Source organism: Nycticebus coucang, chromosome 2 (assembly GCF_027406575.1).
Source record: "Nycticebus coucang isolate mNycCou1 chromosome 2, mNycCou1.pri, whole genome shotgun sequence".
Lineage (NCBI taxonomy): Eukaryota > Metazoa > Chordata > Mammalia > Primates > Lorisidae > Nycticebus > Nycticebus coucang.
The window spans coordinates 43,907,852-43,921,305 of NC_069781.1; the positions used below are offsets into that span (position 1 = coordinate 43,907,852).

Here is a 13,454-nt window from a genome sequence, read left to right on the forward strand (position 1 = left end):
CAATATTGTAACAAAACCAGTAAAACAAACACTTAACTGATAGATGATGAGTGGCCTGTTACCGCAAACAAACATTCATGCTATCTTTTAGGTCATATTAAAGATACAAGTAACAAAGACCCCCAAAAATTTTTGTTTCAAGCACAGCAATTGGTTAAGGGAGATCTTAAGAACATCATCAATAAAAAGAACACTGTAATTTTAAGAGCTACCTAGAACTTTCAATCAAAGGATCACTGTATTAATGAACTGTGTCAGTTTCAACAAACAACTATCATTCAACTAAGTCCCAATTCAAACTAAATGAATGAAACTATAAAAATGTGCCTCTAAGTTGTCAGGCCTGAGATAATTTTTTTAAAAATTTATTTTTTAAAATGATCATAAAAGAAATGCAAATTTGGGTGAAGGAACTTAGAAAGTACAATTAAGTATAGAAGAAAAAACAAAAAGGCAGGGCACCGTGGCTCAGGCCAATAATCCTAGCTCTCTAGGAGACCCAGGTGGGTGGATTGCTTGAGCTCAGAAGTTTAAGACCAGTGTGAGCAAGAGCAAGACCCACATCTCTACGAAAAACAGAAAATTACCCAAGCTTCTTGGCACACACCTGTAGTCCCAGCTACCCTGGAGGTTGACGCAGAAGAACTGTTTGAGCCCAGAAGTATGAGGTTGCAGTGAACTACAATGACGTCACTACATTCTACTCAGAACAAGACTCTGTCTCAAAAAAAAAAAGAAAGAAAGAAAAGTGAAGTAGAACAGATTCTAAGTCTATCCTTTAATGTTTCAAGCTGTTTTTAGAGAAACTAAGAACACTCAGTTTAAATAAAGAAAAAAATGTTGACCTCTGCCCTTGGTCTTACTTTTATCAAAAAAGTGGCCCATAAAAAGTACAGAATGGAAGGCAACCAATGAATTTACAAAGGTAACGATATACCAACAAGGCATGGCTCATTTCAAGAAGGAATCTGTGATCTCAACAAATTAATCTCAGAAGAAATAACTTCTCTCACTCAATCATTTATCAAATTTTATTGAGGCTTACTATGTATCAGATGTTGAACCAGACACCAGAAATACAAAATGGAAGAATGTCTATGTCTTTTAAAACTTTGTGTTTTTGCAAGGAAATATGTATAGATGATGTGATGGATGTACACAGGGGGTATGATGAAAGCTCAAAGGAGAGACACCAAAGCTAGATTCGAAGGAAGGAGGAAACAAAAGGAACATTTCCCAAAGGTGTTGATATTTAAATAGAGCCTTAAAGAATAATAACAGGGGCGGCTCCTGTGGCTAAAGGAGTAGGACGCTGGTCCCATATGCCGGAGGTGGCGGGTTCAAATCTAGCCCCAGCCAAAAACCAAAAAAAAAAAAAAAAAAAGAACAATAACAGGTAAACAGGGATAGAAGGGTAAGAGCTAGCCAATGGAGAAAAAATAATAGCATCATGGTCATGCCTACAGTCACACAAAACCAAAGGAATTTTTCTTAAAGCTAATAGGCAAACAGTTTTTGGAGATATATGCCTGAATAGGTGTGATTCTAGAATATCTTCTGCTTATACACACTACAACACTACCCTCCTCAAATCAAAATGTGCCAAGTTTACAGAAGGCACAGAAACCTGCAATTACCACAGGTTCAGAGAGAAGTTTCTCACTTACAACACTGGGCGGCAGCAGTGGACAATGGCTTCCTCTGGCTTTCTTCTTGAATAGAATACTAGAAGCAGAAAGAAGAAAAAAAACATACAATAAGAGGCCCAAGTAAAGAGAGGCAAAATAATCACAGCTTCCTTGACAAAGATTTCAGTATTTGGAGTCAAAATCTTTATTGAACAGAAACAGAATGCCCTGCTATTTTCCCTGTGTGATCCTGACATACAAGCCAAACTATCACTATGGCAGTGACACCCCAAAATAGGCTAAACCAGGACAGCAAAGAGGCTATTCTGACCAATGACACCTTGACACCTGCCCAGCTCTCACATCTAGCTATAGAACACTTGGCCTTAGAAGTCTTAGACTATTCATAGTCCTTTACATTTTCCTATGGCTAATGTATAGATTTCCTCATTTCGGCGATGGAGCTGAAAACCTCTAAGGCCAAATTTTCTCATTGTTCAGTAACAGTGCTTCTTCTCTTATGAGATCCCATGAGAAGTGAAATTGCTTATCTGAGCATGTCGTGCAATATCTGGTATCAACCTGAATTCCCTTCACCCTTACAATCTAGTGTCACTGCAACCCTGCCTGCCCACTTATCCACCACAGAACAAAAACAAACACAGGGTATTGAAACTATAAAAAAATGTTCTATAAAGGGGAGCAGAATTAAGCACAAATCTTGAGGATGGGCAGGATTTGGAAAGGTACAACAAAAAGAAGAAGGCATAAACAAATTAACAGAGGTACATAAAGTATGCATGATAATGAAAATACTTTGGTCCAGAGCCCACTACAGGATTGGAAAAATATAACTTGGCCCAGCAACTTGCAAACATAAGAGTTGAAGTTCTCATTTTAACTCTGCCATTTATTCATAAGCTGTGAGATTCTGGACTAGTCAGAGCCTCTCTAAAGCTGCCAATGAATGAGTCATTCATTCAACAACTATTGATTGAGTGCACACCATATGCAAGGCTTTATTCTAGCCACTGGGTGAACAGAGTTTATAAATCATGGTAATGAATTTTGTAATGAGTTTATTCTAATCTATTAGAAATAATTTAGGATTTTAAACATGAAAGGAATATGATTTGATTACACTTTTAAAAGATCACTCTGAAACAAATTAAAAAGCAAAGACCATATGATTCGCTCAATTGATGCAGAAAAAGCTTTTGATAATATACAGCATCCCTTCATGTTCAGAACACTTAAGAAAATTGGTATAGAAGGGACATTTCTTAAACTGATAAGAGGCCATCTACAGCAAACCCACAGCCAATATTGTACTGAATGGAGTTAAATTGAAATCATTTCCACTCAGATCAGGAACCAGACAAGGCTGCCCATTGTCTCCCCTGCTCTTTAACATTGTAATGGAAGTTTTAGCCCCTGCAATTAGGGAAGAAAAGGCGATCAAGGGTATCCATATAGGGTCAGAAGAGATCAGACTTTCGCTCTTCGCAGATGATACAATTGTATATCTGGAAAACACCAGGGATTCTACTACAAAACTCTTAGAAGTGATCAAGGAATACAGCAGTGTCTCGGGTTACAAAATCAACATTCATAAATCTGTAGCATTTATATATACCAACAATAGTCAAGCTGAAAAAACAGTTAAGGACTCTATTCTATTCACAGTAGTGCCAAAGAAGATGAAATATTTGGGAGTTTATCTAACAAAGGACGTGAAAGATCTCTATAAAGAGAACTATGAAATTCTAAGAAAAGAAATAGCTGAAAACATTAACAAATGGAAAAACATACCATGCTCATGGCTGGGAAGAATCAACATTGTTAAAATGTCCACACTACCCAAAGCAATATACAATTTTAATGCAATCCCTATTAAAGCTCCACTGTCACACATTAAAGATCTTGAAAAAATAATACTTTGTTTTATATGGAATCAGAAAAAACCTCGAATAGCCAAGACATTACTCAGAAAAAAACAAAGCAGGTGGAATCATGCTACCAGACCTCAGACTATACTATAAATCAGTAGTGATCAAAACAGCATGGTACTGGCACAAAAACAGAGAAGTAGATGTCTGGAACAGAATAGAGAACCAAGAGATAAATCCAGCTACTTACCGTTATTTGATCTTTGACAAGCCAATTAAAAACATTCAGTGGGGAAAAGATTCCCTATTTAACAAATGGTGCTGGGTGAACTGGCTGGCGACCTGTAGAAGACTGAAACTGGACCCACACCTTTCACCATTAACTAAGATAGACTCTCACTGGATTAAAGATTTAAACTTAAGACATGAAACTATAAAAATACTAGAAGAGAGTGCAGGGAAAACCTCGAAGAAATCGGTCTGGGTGAGTATTTTACGAGGAGGACCCCCCGGGGCAATTGAAGCAGCTTCAAAAATATACTATTAGGACCTGATCAAACTAAAAAGCTTCTGTACAGCCAAGAACACAGTAAGTAAAGCAAGCAAACAGCCATCAGAATGGGAGAAGATATTTGCAGGTTATGTCTCCGACAAAGGGTTAATAACCAGAATCCACAGAGAACTCAAACGTATAAGCAAGAAAAGAACAAGTGATCCCATCGCAGGCTGGGCAAGGGACTTGAAGAGAAACTTCTCTGAAGAAGACAGGCGCACGGCCTACAGACATATGAAAAAATGCTCATCATCTTTAATCATCAGAGAAATGCAAATCAAAACTACTTTGAGATATCATCTAATTCCAGTAAGATTAGCCCATATCACAAAATCCCAAGACCAGAGATGTTGGTGTGGATGTGCAGAAAAGGCAACACTTCGACACTGCTGGTGGGAATGCAAATTAATACATTCCTTTTGGAAAGATGTTTGGAGAACACTTAGAGATCTAACAATAGACCTGCCATTCAATCCTATAATTCCTCTACTAGGCATATACCCAGAAGACCAAAAATCACATCATAACAAAGATATTTGTACCAGAATGTTTATTGCAGTCCAATTCATAATTGCCAAGTCATGGAAAAAGCCCAAGTGCCCATCAATCCACGAATCGATTAATAAATTGTGGTATATGTACACCATGGAATATTATGCAACCTTAAAGAAAGATGGAGACTTTACCTCTTTCATGTTTACATGGATGGAGCTAGAACATATTCTTCTTAGTAAAGTATCTCAAGAATGGAAGAAAAAGTATCTCATGTACTCAGCCCTACTATGAAACTAATTTATGGCTTCCACATGAAAGCTATAACCCAGTTATAACCTAAGAATAGGGGGAAGGGGGAACGAGAGGGGAGGGAGATGGGAGGTGGGCAGAGGGAGAGTGATTGGTGGGATTACACCTGCCGTGCATCTTACTGCGGTGTATGTGAAACTTAGTAAATGTAGAATGTAAATGTCTTAATACAATAACTAAGAAAATGCCAGGAAGGCTACGTTAACCAGTGTGATGAAAATGTGTCAAACGGTCTATAAAACCAGTGTATGGTGCCCCATGATCGCATTAATGTACACAGCTATGATTTAATTAAAAAAAAAAAAAAGATCACTCTGGCTGCTAAGAGATGACCTGTAAGGAACAGGAGGGGAAACACTAATAATTATGATAATTCAGATGAAGATTGGTGGTGATATATACATATTATAACACTCATTAGTGTTAGGGCATTTCAAATGGCTGGATCCAAATATAAAACACTTTGTGTATAAAATACACTTTCACATATAACATACTTTACAAACAATAAATTGTGGCACAAATTTCAGAGATAGATACTGCTATTACAACTCCAACTGAAATGATTAGAAGCTAAACACAATTTAAATAATAAGATAGTATTAGCAAAGCTATTGATGACAAAAATGTTCAAAACTTTTGAAAGATCAGGGCAGCACCTGTGGCTCAGTGAGTAGGGCGCCGGCCCCATATGCCACAGGTGGTGGGTTCATATCCAGCCCCGGCCAAAAAAAAAAAACTTCTGGAAGATCAAATATCTACTCCAAAGTAACAAATGGATTAGGTTAGAAATAATAACAATTATAAATAATGATGATTTTTGTAGTTAGTACAAAGGCATAACAGTGAGGAAAATCTATAACTTTAATTATTAAAGTACAAGAATTCAGACTTAAGAGAGCAGAGTAGATATTTTCAGCAGCCATATTTAATGACTCTGATCCAGGCACAAAACAAAAGAAAGTTCAACAGAGCATAGCTAACACTAAGATAGCTAAGAAAAAAAATCTATCTACAAAAAACAGACAAGGATAGCACAAGAAAGGAATTTTACAGGCCAAGCTCACTATGAATATAAATGCAAAAATCCTAATAGATTACCAAGCCAAATCCATGTAAATATGTGTGAATATTTACATGTATGTGTACATATGTATGCATGTTAGCATATCTATGTACGTATATCCTAACCAGGTAAGCTTTAAACACAAGGAAAATGTACTCACGTAATTTACCACAATAAACAAATTAAAGGAGAAAAACTATGTGATAGATACAGAAGAGAATCTGATAAAATTCCATACTTTTTCTTAACAAAAATGCTTAGAAAAATCAGAAAGAAAATAAAATTTCCTTAATCTGATAAAGCATACATACCAAAATCCATAGCAAACATTGTACTTTGAAACTTATGAGGGGCGGTGCCTGTGGCTCAAGGAGTAGGGCACCAGCCCCATACACCAGAGGTGGCGGGTTCAAACCTGACCCCAGCCAAAAACTGCAACAACAAAAAATAAATAAAAATATAAAACTTATGAAGCATTCCCCTTACACTTATAAATAAGACAAGGCTCAGGCGGCGCCTGTGGCTCAATCGGTAAGGCGCCAGCCCCATATACGGAGGGTGGCGGGTTCAAACTGGCCCCGGCTGAACTGCAACTAAAAAATAGCTGGGCGTTGTGGCGGGCGCCTGTAGTCCCAGCTACTCGGGAGGCTGAGGCAAGAGAATCGCTTAAGCCCAGGAGTTGGAGGTTGCTGTGAGCTGTGTGACGCCACAGCACTCTACCAAAGGCCATAAAGTGAGATTCTGTCTCTACAAAAAACTAAACAAAACAAAAAAAAAAAAAGACAAGGCTCTCTACTCTCATTTAATTATAATGAATGTCTTAGGCATTGAATTTTTTTTTAAATAAGAGGTTATCCAAAATAAGGTCAGAGCCAAGAGGAACTTAAGAAGATATGACACCAAATGTAATGCAAAATCCTACATGGGATCCTGGAACCAAAAAAAGATATGAAGTAAAACCTAAGAAAAATTAAATAAAATATGGACTTTTGGCCCTTTTTTTCAGTTTAATAATAAAATAAATAAAAATGTTAACTTTTGAAGTTAATATGTCAATATTAATTAATTAATTATAACAAATATACCATACTAATGTAAGATGTTAATAAGGGTTGGATGGGGGCAGGGGATAAACTCTGTATTTCTGTAAATCTACAACTGTCCTAACTGTCCTAAAACATAAAGTCTGTTAATAAAACATATGCATAGAAGTTCAAACAGAAAGCATAAGGACTAGAAGGAGATAAATAAAAATTGTCACTTAAAGGTACAAAGACTAGGCGCATAGAAAATCTAGGGGAATCTCTAAACTGTTAGAACTAACAAGAGTTGATGAATAAAATCAATACTTTAAAAAATGAGCAGCAAAGCATTTGATTATAATAACATAACTGAATATATAATAACCTATTATAAAAATATAATAACCTGTTAGAAAATGTAATTTTTTTAAATACCATTTATAATAATTAGGAAAAAAATAACAAAAGAAGTATAAAGCCTGCATGGAGGAAATAGGTTTCCTCCCTGCTATGGTCTGAATGCTTACATACTCCCAAAACTTCTATGTTGAAAGTTGAAACCTTATCACCAATGAGATGGTATTTAGGAGGTGAGGTCTTTGGGAGGTGATTAGGTCATGAGGGTGGGTCTTCATAAATGGCACTAATACTGTTATACAAGAGACACCAGAAAGCACGCTTCCACCATGTAAGGACACAGCAAGAATGTGCCATCTATAAACTAGGAAATGGGTCCTCACTAGACAGCAAACCTCCTGGTACCTTGATCTTGGACTTCCTAGCTTCTAAAACCATGAGAAATAAGTTTCTATTATTTATAACAGTGGTTCTCAGCTCAGCGCCCATAGCTCAATGAGTAGTGAGCCAGCCACATACATCGAAGCTGGCAGGTTCGAGCCCTGCCCGGGCCTGCTAAACAACAATGATAATAAAATGGCATTTTGGTTGACAATGGCAACCAAAAAATAGCCAGGTATTGTGGCAGGTGCCTGTAGTCCCAGCTACTCGGGAGGCTGAGGCAAGAGAAAAGCTAAAGTCCTGGAGTTTAAGGTTACTGTGAGCTATGATGTCACAGTACTCTACCAAGGGTGATATAGTGAGACTCTGTCTCAAAAAAAAAAACAAAAACAAACAAACAAAGAAAAAAACGGTGGTTCTCAACCTTCCTAATGTCATGGCCCTTTAATACAGTTCCTGTGGGTTGTGACCCACAGGTTGAGAACTGCTGGTTTATAAGCTACCCAGTTTATGGTATTTTGTCATAGCAACCTGAATAAACTAAAACACACCCTATAGCACTTCTCATCCTCTAATACTTACCAATATTTATTATATTGGTAATATAATATTGGTCTATATCCTCCTATATGATCAATAAGGGCAGGGATCTTTGTTTTAACCGCTTATGTATACCAAACACACAACAGTGCCTGGTACATGGTACTCAATAATTTTTGGTGAATAAATGACTGATGAATTAATCTTACCAATAACCAGGGAAATACAAATTAAACACTTTCTACACTCGCTAAAATTAGCCAAAATTTTAAATCTGATAATATCAAGTATCAATAAGGATATACCCAAGTAGAGAAACAGAAAAAGGAAAAAGGAGTATTGGTACAATTACTCTGGAGAACAATTTAGAAATATCCATAAGGCTGATGAGAGAATATTCTATAACCAAGCAATTCTACTTCCAGGTATATACCCAGAGAATCCCTCAGACATAACCATAGAGAAATAGGTTCAGATGTTAACTGCAACATGCATTTATAATAGTGAAAGACTAATTGTCCATGAGTAGAAAAAGTATAATAAAGTGTGGTACAATCTAACTCTATAGGGTGGCAGATGCCCAAGTCTGTCTTGACTTAGGGCTCCTGTATCCAAGAAGTTGCTACACATGGGAAATGTTACACATATCTATGTGAATCTACATTGTGTTTTTAAAATGATTTTGAAGCAAGTGTGACAAAATCTTGATAATTACTGAATCTTAGAAATGGGCATATATATAGTTTCATTTTATTATTCCCTTCTATTTTTACATGTGATAAAATTTTTTCATGACATAAATAGAAGGGGAGGAGGCAAGATGGCCAACTGGGGCCAGCTTTACACAGAGGGTCCTGTCCAGAAGGAGAGTTAAAGGACCGAAGTTTAGCAAGTAAGCTGATGGTTTGGAGTTGAGCCAGGAGAGAAGACTGAAGAGCGCACATCACCCCTGCTGGGGTGAGCTGCGACCCCAAGGAAACAAACAATAGGTACAAAACCCATCACCAAGCAGACTGGAGTCCCCTCCCCCATGAAAACAGCTCACAGAATACTTTCTACAAACAAGCAAACAGAGTTCAGATCTCCTCATATTTTATTCCATGGGAGAGACCCTCTAAAAACTGGAACTCCTTCCCCAGAGAGGACCCACTAGTGTGCCTTGGCACTCTCCTGCCAGGCATAAAACTGAACATATACTCTACCCACAATTCTGAACTCCTAGAACCCCCTTCCACTCTTACCCCATGGCCTGGAAGCCTGTGCCCCATGGAGTCCAGATTCTTGGGCATTTTCTCGAGTGGTATGGACAGGGCATAGACTGTTACACACCTGTGCTGAATCGGTGGCACGGTGGTAAAGCAGGAACTGTGGAGTTAGGGAGCCATATGGAAGAGGGAGAGATGGTGCCCGTGGGCAGCACATCAGCAACAATGGCGGGAACAATAGGGCTCACACCCCTGGTGATGTTTTGGAGAAACACTTGCTGCCTCACATAGCAAGCAGAGGGAGCCGGGCCTCTGCTCCGGTGGTAGCCAAGGGTGGAACAGATCTGGGACGGAAACACAAGCCCTGTGAGAAAAGGGTATGCCTGAGACGGTACCTGCCCAGGTGGGGGGTAACGGGGACAGAGAACAGAATCTGGGCATATGCAGAGATGGCATACTCCCAGGGCAGGGCTGAGTCAGAATTGCTGCTTTTATGAGCCCAAAATGCAACCAGCCCCCAGGGGAGCATAGCTGGGACAACCCAAGCAGGCATGGCAGCAGCATCAGCCCAGGAAAGGGCAGGAACTGAGAGCCATTTGTGAGCTCTAACCCTGCCTGCCCTAACACAGAGTGCAACAGAGACAGAGACGCCAGCTCCGTGAGAACTGGTGCAGTGGCAGGGGCACAGGGCAGTGCTAAGTCGCAGTTTCTATGAACTCAAACAGTGCCTGGCCCACAGGGGAATATAGCAGGGACAGAAACAAATTCTACAAAAACATAAGTGGCAGCAACATCAATAAGGAGCAGGGCTGGAACTGAGTGAAACTCCCCAGCCTCCATTAAGCACCCAAAGTAGTCAGGCTTCAGCTCCCCCTGCCAGCTGGTGGCAGAGTGCGGCAGCCTGGCCAAGGAGTCATAGATCTCCCAGTGACTCAGGCAGACACAAACCCCTAGTGCATCTGCCCATTGTGGGGAACTGGGTCACAGCCGTGCAGGGTTACCAGTGACTGGGCATGACTGAGGTGCAAGGTGGGGAAGGATACATCAACCTTCCCAGATGAATTCACTTGCTGGGTGGGCCCTTCTGACTCCACCGAGCACCAGAGTGAGTCATACTTGAGCTGCCTGCTATCTAGTTGCTGAAGACCTTTTGAACTCTCCCACTTGAGACTGGGTGCTGACTGGGACAATTGATTTGGAACTCCTGACCTGGGCTAATCACCTAAGGCCAATACCAACCAAGGTGATACCCTGGTTGTGTTGTTGTGGGAAGGTTTGATTTTCCTTTTCCAGTTGTTGCCTAGGGACGGAGGGGTGGGGGGGAGCAGGGCAGGGTGTCTTAGTGGCTTGTATTTCTCCACAGCTGAGACTTCAACCCAGAGTTACTGATTCACTAGGATTGAACAGAGACCAGCCAAAAACAAGACAGAGCCACTTAGCCCCACCACACCAAGCAAGTCCCCATTGTCTCAGGCCATAATACTATATGGGTCCTTTGCAAAGCTGTAGGGGAAAACCTGCAGTCACCAGTCCCAGCTCTTGGGCAAAGGGCTGGTTAATCACTACTCCAGGAGCCCCCAATCCAATTTCACCGTATCTGCTCATCTAGCTAAACGGTGAAAAATAATCATGGGGTGGAATCAGTGGAAAAACTCTGGCAACATGAGTAATCAGAGTAGATCAACTCCCCCAAGGAACGATAAGGCGGACACACCAAAAGATCCCATTCATAAACAAATGGCTGACATGTCAGAAATTGAATTCAGAATTTGGATTGTAAATAAGATCAACAGAATGGAGGTAAAGTTGGAATTAGAAATTCAAGGAGCATTTCAAAAGTTGTCTCAAGAATTCAACGAATTCAAAGACAAAATTACCAAAGATTTTGACACATTGAGGCAAGAACTTGCAGCCCTCAAAGATCTGAGAAATACAGGAGAATCCCTCAGTAACAGAATGAAGCAGGCAGAAGAGAGGATTTCTGACATTGAAGACAAAGCTTTTGAATGCTCCCAAACACTCAAAGAGGAAAAGAAGTGGAGAGCAAAAATGGATCATTCTCTCAGAGAGCTCTGGGACAATTAGAAGAAAACTAATATTCGCCTTATAGGAATTCCTGAAGGCAATGAGGTTGCTTTGAAGGCCCAGATGCTCTACTCCAAGAGATAATAGTGGAGAACTTCCCAAACTTGGCAAGAGATTCTGAAATTCAGATAGCAGACAGTTTCAGAACCCCAGCATAACTCAACCCAAATAAAGCATTTCCCAGACACATTATAATTAACTTTGCCAAAGTTAATATGAAGGAGAAAATTCTGCAAGCAACCAGACGTAAAAAAAAAATAACCCACAAGGGGAAGAATATTAGAATGACTATAGATTTCTCTGAAACTTTTCAAGCTAGAAGAGGGTGATCATCAACCTTTACCCTCCTAAAACAAAATAACTTTCAACCCAGGATCCTGTATCCAGCTAAACTGAGTTTCATTTATGATGGATAAATTAAATACTTCAATGACATTCGCATGGTGAAGAAATTTGGCATAACTAAACCAGCTCTCCACGATATTCTCAGACCTATCTTCCATAATTACCAGCATAATCCTCTACCACCAAAGTAAACTTACTCAGAAACTTTTGATCAAATTCCAACTTCTACAGTGGCAAAAGGATTAAAAATGTCCACTGGACTTTCAAAAAACTGAATACTCAAAATACTACCAGGCTTATCAATATTCTCAAATGTTTACATGGATGGAACTAGAACATATTCTTCTTGGCAAAGTATCTCAAGAAAGGAAGAAAAAGTATCCAATGTACTTAGCCCTACTATGAAACTAATTTATAAGTACCCACAATTCCATATGAAAGCTATAACTCAACTATAGCCCAAGATGATGGGAAAGAGGAGAGGGAGGGGAGGGGATGAGGGGGGAATGGGTGGAGGGAGGGTAATTGGTGGGACCACACCTATAGTGCATTTTACAAGAGTACATGTTAAAACTACTAAGGGTAGAATATAAATATCTTAACACAATAACTAAGAAAATGCGGTGAAGGCTGTTAACCAGTTTGATGGAAGTATTTCAAATTATATATAAAACCAGGACATTGTACCCCATAATTGCATTAATGTACACAGCTATGATTTAATTTAAAAAAAAAAAAATACAAATATAGCCAGGCATTGTGGCGGGCGCCTGTAGTCCCAGCTACTCGGGAGGCTGAGGCAGGAGAATCGCCTAAGCCCAGGAGTTGGAGGTTGCCGTGAGCTGTGTGATGCCACGGCACTCTACCGAGGGCAATAAAGTGAAACTCTGTCTCTACAAAAAAAAAAAAAATACAAATAAGTAGAAAAAAAAGTCACAGAAGCCAACTTGAAAAAGGACCTACTCATCAAAAATGAGATCATTTAGTATCAAAAAAAAAAATGACTGCAACAGATTGAAATACATACATCAAATATATTAAAATTCACAAATTCATAATTATTCCCTATTAACAAAAAGTAGGGGTACACCACTACATTGGCTAATTTTTCCATTTTTGTTTAGATGGGGTCTAACTATGCTGCTCAGGTAGTCTTGAACTCCTGGCCTCAAGAAAACTCCTGGTTCTCCTACCTCAGGAGAACCTTATTAGAGGAGTAAGCCACCTGCCCAGCCCATAAAGTTCATTTCTGTAGACAAATCATTGCTAATAAATGCTGAAAGGATAATATAAGTAGAACACCATCATTTTACAAACCCCAATAAAAATAATCATTATTTGTTGCTAAAGCCATTAGGTGAAAGGCTGATGGGAAAACTTCATAATGAATGAAATAGGCTAAGAACAATTGACTTCACTGCTGAATTTTAACATCAATAAAAGTGGAATAAAACATTAACTTCCACCCTGTATAGCTAAGGTGGTTCTTAGTAATACAAACAAAGCTGGGAACATCAGTAAAATAATAGAAAAATTAGCCAGGTATCGTGGTGCACCATCTCTACAAAATAATAGAAAA

General features: G+C 39.1%; 1 protein-coding gene across 10 annotated transcripts in view; it reads right to left on the reverse strand.

The window, feature by feature from the left end:
• The window catches only part of UNC13B (unc-13 homolog B), a 267,137-nt gene that overhangs the window by 154,861 nt on the left and 98,822 nt on the right, over positions 1-13,454 (reverse strand). For all 10 annotated transcript variants that reach the window (XM_053569596.1, XM_053569590.1, XM_053569542.1 and 7 more), the window contains exon 7: positions 1,668-1,725. In XM_053569596.1, the coding sequence (XP_053425571.1) occupies positions 1,668-1,725 (58 nt within the window). The remainder of the gene's footprint in view (positions 1-1,667; positions 1,726-13,454) is intronic.